Genomic DNA, 12,439 nt, shown 5'->3' with positions numbered 1-12,439 from the left:
GGCGTGCTGCGATTCATGGGGTCGCAAAGAGTCGGACACGACTGAGCGACTGATCTGATCTGATAGACATTAAAAGTATTTACAGTCCATCTTGTGTTTTAATTTTCTTTTAACATTAAAAACAATGTGTATTAACACATGATCCTGATATTGAACTGATTGTACATCTCAGTTTTATAATCTTTTACCACATTAATAAATTTTTTACAGATCTTGTAATGTTAAACAGGCATTCTTGCCAAACAATGTGCTCCACTTAAAAAATATGTATAGATATAATATGAAATAATAAATTAGGGAACTGATCATTTCAAGAAGTTTTTATATCCTAATTGGTGGGAAAAAATAGGCACGTATCTTACAGGAAGCCCTGTTACAAGAAGACAGCCTATGAGAAATTGACAGAGCAAGTACCCTTTAAAATACTTAACCAGTTAGACAGTATTTACTTCAGCACCAAAGAATAAGGAATTAGCCAGCATGAGGTTCTTTCACTCAACAAAATATTGTGGACATATTTCTATTATCGATGTGTATTTTATATACCTTTAATATTATATAAAGTCTAATCATATGGATAGTCTATAATATACTTACTGAACTATTCCATAATTTTGTGTTTTTTATCATTTTCAGTTTTTTGCTACTATAAATAGTGTCTCTGGTGAGCTTTCTTGTAATCAGATCTTTGGGTGCAGCTTAAGGAGGTCTCTTTCCCTCGAGAAAGATGCCCGTGGCTCTGCTGATGCAGGGTTGTTTTCAGCACTGCCTCTTTCACAGATTTACCTTGGAAATCTAGAGTGCCTACCGCCTTTCTGTTTATAGATCCGAGAGTAATGTTTTGAGGTGGCATCTTTCAGTTTATAATTTGTTACGACAGTAATAGAAAAAAAGATGGGATGTAGTGTATGCTACATTCATTGTAATTTTTGTTCATTTTTGGAATATTGTTTTCTTACATAAAGGTACTACTTATTTTAAGATAAAATAAATATGTGGTTACTAGAAATTTACAACTGACTTTCAGAAACGCACCTTTTTCACTAAAGAGGCCCTTCTGTATTATCTTCTGTACTTCATTTTACATACAGGTTGGCTATCATACAGTTTATTTATTGATCAAATGCTTCATAAAAATAATAAATAGCAGTATCATATTTTGCAGAAGGTGAAGTGAAGCCTCAGTGAGTGTATGTGGTACATAATTAGCTTTTTATTTTCCTTTTTAGTAACAAGAGATAAAAAGATAGACCTTCAGAAAAAACAAACTCAAAGAAATGTATTCCGATGTAATGTAATTGGGATGAAAAACTGTGGGAAAAGTGGAGTTCTTCAGGCTCTTCTGGGAAGAAACTTAACGGTGAGAGCTCAGAAAGTTAGAACCTTACTCAGTAGGTTTTTATAGTCATGTGTTTACATAATTTTTTCATAACCATTAACCTTTTTAGATGATGTATAGGTATAATAGTAAAGTAGAACTAAAATGTAACAGTAATCTCTTTGAACTAGCTTTATCTTTGCTTCATTGGTGTTAGCCATCATTTGGTGTTTGGTTTTTTTTTAACGTTTAGATGGAGATTAAATAAATACACATATGAAAGTATCAGACACAGGGCTTGGCATGAAGTAAATGTAGCACTCTACATTGCTGATACCTGATTGTGACTACTGCCTTGAGTAAAGAGGCTGACATATTTTCGGGTGAAATGGCAGGCCAAATCATAGTGTAATGAGAACTGCCAGCAGGTGGCTCAGTGAATGCAGTTTACTTTCTTGTCAGCTACTGCTTTCCCTTTCTGCAGAACAAATGCATCTCTTATTTTAGAGCCTAAGAACTAAGAAACAAAATCAATATGCTCTTTGTAGTGATAAATAATATATAGCATAGGGAAGAATGTCCTTTTTTTGGTAACACACCCACACATATACACAAAGTACATGTGCTGATGAAAACTAGTTACTGTGATTTCTTACTGTAAATACTGAGATTTTTGGTTGTTTTCAGAGGCAGAAGAAAATTCGTGATGATCATAAATCGTACTATGCGATTAACACTGTCTATGTCTATGGACAAGAGAAATATTTGTTGGTAAGAAATTTTCTGGCATATAAAGATTATTAATTATTGGGTACATTTTTAAAATGACTCTGAGAACATAATTGGATTTAATTTAATGGCTTTTGTGTGATTTTATTTTTCTACCTGACTTAGTCATTAGATTTAATTTTAGTTCTCTTAAATGTGTGTGGTGATTACATGGTTGTAGATACAGGTAAAAATTTATCTATTTGTGTGCTTAATTGTATGTAATACCACCATGCTGCTGCTGCTGCTGCTAAGTCGCTTCAGTCGTGTCCGACTCTGTGCGACCCCATAGACGGCAGCCCACCAGGCTCTCGTCCCTGGGACTCTCCAGGCAAGAACACTGGAGTGGGTTGCCATTTCCTTCTCCAATGCATGAAAGTGAAAAGTGAAAGTGAAGTCGCTCAGTCTTGTCCGACTCTTAGCGACCCCATGGACTGCAGCCTACCAGGCTCCTCCATCCATGGGATTTTCCAGGCAAGAGTACTGGAGTGGGGTGCCATTGCCTTCTCCAAATACCACCATAAAAAAGTGAAAAAAAAAAAAAATTCAATCCACTTTGCTCTTTCTTTCATTTATATTTTAAAAAATTACATCCTTTACTATTGACTAGAAATGAGTTTGAAGGCTTTAGTGCAGGTGTGTAGTAGTTTATCTGTGGTCACTGATAACCTTAATGTACCATCCTTTGCTTTGTGTTTTTGATTGGTGGGGAGGAAGAGTGGTGTGGTAGAAAGAAAAAACACTTGGGAATCGTGTGTATGTGCCCAGTCATGTCCAACTCTGCCACCCCATGGACTGTAGCCCATCAGGCTTCTCTGTCCATGGAATTTCCAGGCAAGAATACTGGAGTGGGTTATCATTTCCTTCTCCAGGGCATCTTCCCGACCCAGGGGTGAACCCAGGTCTCCTGCTTGGCAGGCTGATTCTTTACCACTGTGCCACCTGTGCTTCCCATTGGGAATCATCTGAATTCAGATTTTGGTTTGAATTATCTTTGGCAGTTGACCTAATCTCTGTAACCCGTTTGTTATCTTTAGTAGGTAGAGAATGCGTGTAAAGGGCCTGCCCAGCATACTTTAGTCACTCACTAAATGTTAGTTTCTGTAGGACCTTAATCACCATTTTTCATCTACAAAAATCAGAAAGCTACTTGTTTATCTCTGTGTCTTACTTCTAATGAGTCTGAAAAATTATGCTTAACTAGTATTTTTAAATTAAGAAGTCAAGTTAAGCAAGTAATAAAACTTCATGACTTTAATTTTGCATCAGTGTTATGATACTTACGTTTCTCATTGTCTTTTTCTTTTTCCAAGTTGCATGATATCTCAGAATCGGAATTTTTGACTGAGGCTGAGATCCTTTGTGATGTTGTGTGCCTGGTATATGATGTCAGTAACCCTAAATCCTTTGAATACTGTGCCAGGATTTTTAAGGTTTGTTTCAATTTTGGCCTATAACTAAGTTTAACTTTGAAAGGAGTTTAATGGAATTGTAATGTGTTTTCTAACCAAGGAAATGCAAGAAAATTATCTGTGGAACTTTTTAAAGATAGATACATCCTATCTGTAAAGGTTCTGGCTTCATTCTGAGGTGGTACAGTCCCAGACATCTGTATTTTTAAAACTACTTTTTTCCACGAGTGATTCTGATGTGCGTCCCTGGTTAAGAACCTCTGCATTAGTGAAAGTTCTTAGAAATGCACATGGTTTGCATATTGCCAATTATACCAAGAAGATTAATAGAGCAAGGAGATAAACATGAGGCTTCAAAAGTTGTAAGTTACTTTGAGATTGTCAACAAGATTCAATAAGAGTAAAAAAACTATACGTACAAAGGAATTTCCTCTAGGATTGTTTTTAATAGCAAAAACCTGGAAATAATCCACATATCTAACAGTACGAAGGTAGTTTACCAAATTGAGATAAAATGATCCTGTGAAATTTATATAGTCATTAAAAATAATGGTTTTGAATTCTGAAAACATGGAAAATTCAGCATTTTTCAATAGTAATATCCAGCATGACTGCCACTATGTAAATATCTGTGTGTGTGTGTGAATGTGTGTGTGTGTGTGTATATATACATGCATGTGCTTAAGGACTAGAAACTGAAAGTGTTAATCACTTAGTCGTGCCTCTTTGCGACCCCATGGACTGTAGCCCGCCAGGCTCCTCTGTCCATGGAATTCTCCAGGCAAGAATACTGGAGTGGGTGCCCTTCTCCAGGGAATCTTCCCGGTCTAAGAATCGAACCCAGGTTTCCTGCATTGCAGGCAGATTCTTTACTGTCCTGGGCTACCAGGGAAGCCCTAAGGACTAGAGGTAATATAAAAAAATGAAAGTAGTGTGTTTTAGGATAGAAGAATTTAGGTGGATTTCTATTTCAGAGTATTAGATCTTTAAAAAAATTTTTTTTTAATTATAGTGAATTTGAAGAATTGTTACAAGTTTGTATCATTATCTGCATTAGAAAAGTGGCCCTGGTCTTATTATATCACTGACCTAGACAACTGCCAGTCCTTGCCTCTTCATTTACTTTCTCCCTGAAACTGTTGATGATTTGCCTATCTAGAGAAAAATTTCAGTGCCCGTTGAATGAAATTTAGTAATTTTTGAGCTTGTCATCAGATTTTGATTTCACTTTTTATTCTATAGCAACACTTTATGGACAGCAGAATACCTTGCTTAATCGTAGCTGCAAAGTCAGACCTGCATGAAGTTAAACAAGAGTATAGTATTTCACCTACTGATTTCTGCAGGAAACACAAAATGCCTCCACCACAAGCCTTCACTTGCAATACTGCTGATGCACCCAGTAAAGATATCTTTGTTAAACTGACAACGATGGCCATGTACCCGTAAGTACTCGCTCTGCCGTCATTTTCACGTTGCATGGTTCGTGGTAGCATTGCATGTCGTTGTTAGCCATGAGGGTGGAATCTCTGTCACGTAGAAGTTGTTCAGCAACAGAGACTTTGTAATGAGAAGGGACAAGTTTGAGTACATGCAAGTTTAGTTTGAATACCGGAATAAAATTGTATAAATATATAAAGTATATATAATCTGACAATATTTGAATATTTTTGAGCAGGCTGTAACTATCTTAATAGGATAGTACAGTAAAACTCAGCCCCTCACCCAGCATTAAAAAAATTAGTCTTGCTGCCATAAAGTGGGATTGACATCATGCTAATAAAGCATTTTCATATGAACAAAATTTCATTTTTATATTTTTTTTCTGCTGATCAATTGACTTCGAGTATGTGAAGGATTCTAAAATCATTTATGAATCTTTGTTTAAATTATGGGTATGTTTGAATTCAGGATAGAACATCTTTTTTTAGTGCTGTTAAAAGCAGTTGTAATTGGAATTCCCTCTATATAAATGTTTTACATGGAGTGTTATGAGCCACAAATTTTATGTACATTTATTATGTATCTGTACATGCATATGCACAAGCACGTAAGTGTGGTCATCTTTGTAGTTTACTAACTGCCTAAAATTGCATGGCTCTTAATGGCATTCTCCTCAAGCACTGTGTTCGTATAAATTCTGTTCTGTGACAAGGTAGTTTTTCAGGCAGTGCGTTTCTCAGAACTTCATAGTTTATTTTATTTATTATTATGTTATTCTCCAAGTTATTTTTTTCTTATGAAAACTGCAGTATATCAGAGTAATACTCAGAAACTGCTAGAAGCTGAGGTTTTTCAAAAAGGGTGTTAATGTGTACAGATTTTTCAAAGCAGAGTTAACTTTATTGCTATTCCATTAACTAATACTTAAAAAAAATGCAGCAAACCCTTGAAATTCTATTTGTATTGGAAGAGAAGTCATTCCTATTACTATTAGATAAGCAAAACCTTACTTCTGTTTTACCTTTGCTTTAAAACTCTCGTGTATGTTATCTACAGAGAGGATCATTACAAAGACAGAGTCTACCGAGACATGGGCAACACTGATAGAATAGAGAATTTGAGAAAAATCTGGGTCTTTCTAAAAACTGCTTTGTAAGTTACTTTTTCTTTATGGCTTCCTTTGTAAGTTACTTTTTCCTTTTGGCTTCTGTGGGATTTTGTTGACATTTTCTTGTAGATGACCAGATCTCTTTCACCATAATTAGTAATTATCCAGAAACGCACTGCTTGGTCACTCTTTACTGCCTAACTGTATACTATGGTGTCTTTTTTTTTTCACTGTGTAAATGCACTATCTTAATCTTGTAAATAATTGCAACTGTGTTTTTAGATCTGCATATTTAAAATTTTACTGCAATATTTGTGTGTGTGTGTGTGTGTGCACGTGTGTATATGATAAATGTACATACATGGACACTTGTTTATATGGTTAATCCGAAACTACTTCTCATGAAGCATCTCCCTGTTGCTAAGCATACTTTGCATCCCTCCTTTTTGATGGGCGGAGCCTGTGTATGTTGAAGAGTCAGATTCAATTATAAAATAACAGATGGATTCCAGTATGACAGCTGGCAGTGACTTAGTACCAGTGCTATGTTCATCATCACAAGTCAAATTTTAAAATGGAGTATCTCGAGCCTATAAGAGTCTTTTGAAAAATTAATTCTTGTTTTTCTTCATGTTGAGAATTAGGCATTATTGGGATGCTGCTAATCTCCACAACCATGCCACCGTGTGCTGTGATCTCATCAGATTTCACAAGCTAAGCCAAGTCAGTTTGGGCCAGTTCTTTGAGAAGGACTTCTCCTTTAGAGAAGCCTCTAAAAAATGTTCAGGTGTTACAGGAAAGGATGTAATTGATTCATCAGGTGGCGCTCTTCTGAGTGGGTTCTGCGCCAGTACCTCTTGAGGGGTGGTGTGATGGCCTTGTATGTCTGAGTGGCTCTGACCACTGAGCAGTCATTGGAGACCCCCTACTTTGGTCTTTAAAGTGGAGGTGAAATGGCTCCACGTGCCTGTACCAACTAGTGCAACTCACTCAACCAGAAAGGAGTCAGAAAGCCTCCCTAAATTTTGTATCTAAGATCAATTGGATCCATTGTTGATTTTTACACCCTTACCCAGAGTTTCATGTTATCATACTTAGCTGCTATGTTAGCAGATACTTAGCTGCTGGTAGCAGATGAAAATTAACCCCATATTTTGGGTTCAAGTAGAAATATATGAAGCACTTTGATTTCCTTGGGGAACCATGGTGCTTGATGGATTAAAGACGATGTTCGTATCTCCTCAGGTTGAATATACATACTCGTCTTTTGACTCCTGTGTATTTGTCCCTATTCTCCTTCCTGGTTTTCAGGCATGTGTGTATCCTGAGGGAGGAGGAGGGGGTGGTTATTTCAATGCTAGCCAACTCTGACCTTTCGGTGGATGCTGTGGCTTACTCAGTTTTTCTTTTATTGATTTAGATGAGGGTGCCATCTATTGCTGTGCATATTTATTCCACTAAAACCCTTGTACTAATAATTCTATCCCCCTTCCAAAAAAAAGCAAACGTGTTAGCGGATTTTCCTCAGATTTCTATAGGGAGGGAGGAGGGAGCTATTGCTGTTGATGATATTTTTTGTAAATGTGGAATTCTGCACAACTTTAGCATGCCCCACGCTGTCCTTTTCCTTAGTGTTGCTTATGCCTAAGTCTTTTTTTTAAAGTTGGCACGCTCTGACTTGCGCCGTGTTTGTAAGAAAGAACTCAACGCCTGTCCTTCTGTGTGTTTCCGCAGCCATGCCCGGTTACGCTGTATGTGCACCTGCAACAGGTGCACCTTTTGCGTCTGTCAGAGCTTCCTCAACTCAGACTTGCTGCAATCTGTAAAGAGCAAAGTCTTCACTGCAGTGCTTAACAGGTTCCTACCTTTATTTACTGGGTACCAGGCGTTCTGTTAGAATACAAGAGGAAAAACGTGGATGACTATCTTACATAGGTACTCACTACCAAGACAACGAGCCAACGGACGCCCAACTAACTTCCACTAAAATTCTCACTGTGCTGACCATGTTTAGTTCTGGAATCATCCTCAATGTTTAAAGATTAATAGATACATTTAGGGGACTCTAAAGTAGGATTTTTGCCTTTTTAATTCAGAAAGTTAAAGTATTTTTTAAATTAGAGGATAAAAATGTGTAGGGAGATTGAAAATCTTGTGGCTGAGAGTTGCAGAAATAGATTAGGACTTTAGTAAGGAAAAGAGACATTGATCCCAAATGTTATAATGTGTTCAGCTTGCATCCAAATAGTGCGACTTATAAAACCATACTAATGTGAACAGTGTCTTGGGTTTGAAAAACTTTTCTGTTGTTTAAATTATTTATAGTTTTTTTTTTTTTTTCTTTTTAAGTACCTTGGATATTCATTTGAAAAGAAGACAATAGCCAACTTTAAGCATTCAAAGGAATATTGAAAAGGAAAAAGATCTATAGTGCTAGTTTTTGAGGTCTTTATAACGGAACCCAAAACATGAAGTTTGCTTAGAATATAATATGCTTTTAAAAAAGAGCAACAACAACAAAATAGGTTGTATACATTCCCTCAAAGCAATAAACTTGGAAGTTATGTTCTTATTCCGGTGATGCTGCCTTTGTTCAAATTGATTTTACATTTTGTGAGCATTTAAGAGCCTAATTTAGAGAAGGCAATGGCACCCCACTCCAGTACTCTTGCCTGGAAAATCCCATGGATGGAGGAGCCTGGTAGGCTGCAGTCCATGGGATCGCTAAGACTTGGACACAACTGAGCGACTTCACTTTCACTTTTCACTTTCATGCATTGGAGAAGGAAATGGCAACCCACTCCAGTGTTCTTGCCTGGAGAATCCCAGGGACAGGGGAGCCTGGTGGGCTGCCGTCTCTGGGGTCGCACAGAGTCGGACACGACTGAAGTGACTTAGCAGCAGCAAGAGCCTAATTAATGTACTATTAATTTGTATCTAATGTCAAATTTTTGTGTGTCCATGAATGAATTAGGTTTTTGAAATCATCTTAATGTCATTGGGAACAGGGCTTAATTAAGACAGATGATCAAGCTAAGTAGATTTTGGTTCATAAGATTCATAAGAAATGAATCTTATTTGGGTTACTGTTGGACTCCCACTGAGGGCCGGAACTGTACCAAATGTGTAGGCTGGTTTGTGTTCACCAGCAGTGTAGACATGGCTACTAAACAATGAGGCTGTATTTTATATGAATCAGAAATGGACTCTGCAGGCATCCTACAAGAGTTTTTGAGAACTATCAGCTCTGGAATAAGAATGCAGCTGTCTCAGGTGATTGCTTTGAAGGGATCACCACTCGCATTTGGTGGTGAAGTTCTGCTTCTTGTCTTTTGAATGGCACCGTATAAAGAGTAACACAGATTCTCTCATGATGGCTATCTGAGAAAATGCAAGGCTAGTTCAAACCAAACAACATTCAGGAGCTGTGGAGTCAAAAATGGTAGAGTTGGAGGAGATTCTGGGATTCATCTGGCCTAACCTCCCTGTAGACTGACTTTCTGAGAGCCTTCTTGAGAGTATTGTTTATCTGCTGATGGCTTTCCTCATTGGAGAAGGTTTTTGTTTTTGCTTTTTTTTTTTTTTTGACTAAAATGATTGCCCTTTAACTTTCTCTCCTTTAGTTTTAGTTCTGCCCTTTAGAACAACATACGACTATTCTACTCCCTCTTCAACATAGCAATCCTTCAGACATTTGAAGACGGCCATCATGTCTCCCCTAATTTTCTCTTCTCCAGGTAGAACATCCCCATTTCTTTCAGCTGTTTCTTAACTTAGTCGGTTTAGTGACCTCATCATTTCTCGTTTCCCTCATCTGAAATCCCCTTAGGTGTTCAGAGTACCTCTTAACAAGTGCCCCTGAGAATGGAGAATGGTGCTTCAAGTGTAATCTGACTTTCCGTAATGGTGGGCAGTCATATCCCACAGTTAGGACAGCACCTGTCTACTGCATGAACTCACTGTGTAGAAGCCCCAACCCACTGTGAATGTGTCTTAATCTTGGGGTTAATTGAAATCAGATTTTTTTTCATGTGAAGTGCTATTAAAACAGTTTCCCCTCCTCTCTAATTGTGTCTTTGACATTTTTAGTTGGCCCTCTGAATCTAAATGCAGATACATATATATCTCTATTAAATGTCATATTCTTTTCAGTCCATTTGTTCTAGCTCAGTCATTTCAGACATTGTTTCTGTCATTTGTCCCATTATATATCTTTCTCAGCATTGTGTTATTTGCAAATTTGGTAGCTATGTTTTTTATCTTTCAAGTTAGTGATAAAAAGTAATGTTGAATCCCCAGCGATTAGAGAGTGAGGGCTCTCAAGCAAGCAAACCCTTTCGTGCTGTACTAGAGAACTCTTTTCCCAGTGACACAGATTCAGAGTTTTGGGGGAAAGATTATTCTGCCAATTAAAAATATTTTATTATCCAGCCCATATTTTATCTTGTTATCTTACAGTAAATTTCATGGAGAGCTCTTTTGAAATCATTACAATTTCTACCACATTCCTCTGATCTACCAATGTGTTAATTTTATCTAAATAGAAAGTGACATCTATTTGGTGTCTTATTCTTGATGAACTTACCCTGGCTCCTAATAATTGCTGGTCATAAACCATCTGTTTCCTTCTAGAGGCTCTCGATTGTACATAATTGCAGATTAATTTGTTGTCTGCATCTTCAGTGACAGTTTTAGTTTTAGGTTGGTTTAGTCAGCTTCCCAGTGAAAGAGGTTGGGTGTGCATTAATGGATGAGGTTGCTCATCATAAATTGCTCTGTATAGTGATCCTTGAAGAAGAATCAGTACATTTTGTCATGCCTACTTATAAACTAGAAATAATTTAAAGGTAATGTCAGCATACATCACTGACATCTGGTAATCAAGAAGGGAAAGATTGAAAAAGATGAGTAAGGGAACCCATGCACTTTTCAAAGAACTCCTTCCTCTTCCCTGGTAGGTATTTCACTAATTTTCTAGAAGTCCAGTGGAAATTTATGAGTTACGTATTGAAGTTTCTTCTAATTCACAAAAGGATTGTTAGATGAGGTAAGCGAGGGTGGAAGCCAAAAATAGAAATGCCTACAGGGCCTGGATGGATAATGTTAATGAAAGAAGGTGGCCAAGGAGAAGTAAGAGAGGTGGGGACAATGACAGGTCCTGTCTGAAAGAGGCAGCCGTGTCTCAGCTCCAGCTATTGGTCGTTGTCCAAGTGTGGTGTTGCCAGGACTTCTGATTCTCTGACATCAGATGTCAGGATTTTTATATGAAAATTCCTGCTGTTTAAATGAAAGCAACAAAATTTTAAAAATTTAAAGTATTAATCAGAACAAAGAAGACATATTTGCAGGCCACCAGTTTGTAACTTCAGTCTTAAGACATAGCCTAGAGTTGGGAAAATGCAGGCCAAAAAAAAAAAAATAAATAAGTACACCTAAGGAATGAAAATGTCTTTTACAAACACCCCCCACATACAGTTTTACTCCTTTCTCTTTAAAAACTTGAAAAAGTAATCTCATTGGTGGAGTGAGAATGGAACCACTTTCTGTGGAACCACTTTTTTCACCATTGGTTTGCTGTGCCAGATATATCTTAATATTACATAAATGGAAAAAGAGATTTAGTAATTGAGTAAAAGTCATACAAGAATTTTTTACTCTTCATTCAATAGGGAGGATTTCTTACTCAATAAGTCTTAGGGTCTTTGGTTTTAGAAATCTTTTGTGCCTAGCATTTGATTTAGACGTGTAAATAAACAATTAAAATTTTTTCCTTTAAGCCAAAAATTTTGTTAAATGTCTGCAAAGAAATTAATAGACAAATATTGGTATATGCATGCTGTTCTCAAGTTAGTACATTGTTTTAATGTGCTCATAAAAATGTTGGTCACCAAAATAGAAATTACTTCCAGATAATACATGTTTGGGCCCACATTCTCCCCTTATGTCATTCTCCCACCACTTTGATTTATTCATTTAAGTACTTAAGTACCTGCATTAGCTAGGATCCTGCTGTGAGTGGGGCAAAATATCATACAAATATGAAGATCTAGGCATGTATTTAAATACCTTTTTAAATATTATGTTAAAATTTTTTAAACTTTGATTATATTTTCAGTGACCTTAGTGCCTTATGCTAACAAAACCTGATCTGAGAGGATCTATGTCAAATTAATTAATTTACACTTAAGCAGTTTCAACTGTTCCAACATTTCTGAAATTGTCCGTGTTTCCCGTCTTTGACCAGAAAAAATTGTCTGTTTTTGTTTTTGTTTTTAGCTAGTTGACTATCACGACATATTTCAAGTAGAAAGTAGTAATACAAATTTTTTTTCTTTCAACTTTAATTGAATGAATATTGGATTCAACATGTATGAGAAGTGTTTAACTACA

The 12,439-nt window shown here is 36.7% G+C and overlaps 1 protein-coding gene across 9 annotated transcripts in view; it reads left to right on the top strand.

Moving 5' to 3' along the window:
- The window catches only part of RHOT1 (ras homolog family member T1), a 68,595-nt gene that overhangs the window by 46,315 nt on the left and 9,841 nt on the right, over positions 1-12,439 (top strand). For 3 of the 9 annotated variants that reach the window (XR_009491515.1, XM_010815765.3, XM_024979927.2), the window contains exons 15-20: positions 1,230-1,360; positions 2,006-2,089; positions 3,400-3,519; positions 4,741-4,943; positions 5,998-6,093; positions 7,784-7,906. Coding sequence is in view for 8 of the 9 variants with exons in the window: in XM_010815765.3 (XP_010814067.2) it covers positions 1,230-1,360; positions 2,006-2,089; positions 3,400-3,519; positions 4,741-4,943; positions 5,998-6,093; positions 7,784-7,906 (757 nt within the window). In the remaining variant the exon portion in view is untranslated. 9 annotated transcript variants of the gene reach the window in all.

The sequence above is a fragment of the Bos taurus genome, chromosome 19, assembly GCF_002263795.3.
Source record: "Bos taurus isolate L1 Dominette 01449 registration number 42190680 breed Hereford chromosome 19, ARS-UCD2.0, whole genome shotgun sequence".
Taxonomy (NCBI): Eukaryota; Metazoa; Chordata; class Mammalia; order Artiodactyla; family Bovidae; genus Bos; species Bos taurus.
Note: the sequence above shows the minus strand (reverse complement) of the source record. Positions and strands in the feature narration are given on the sequence as shown.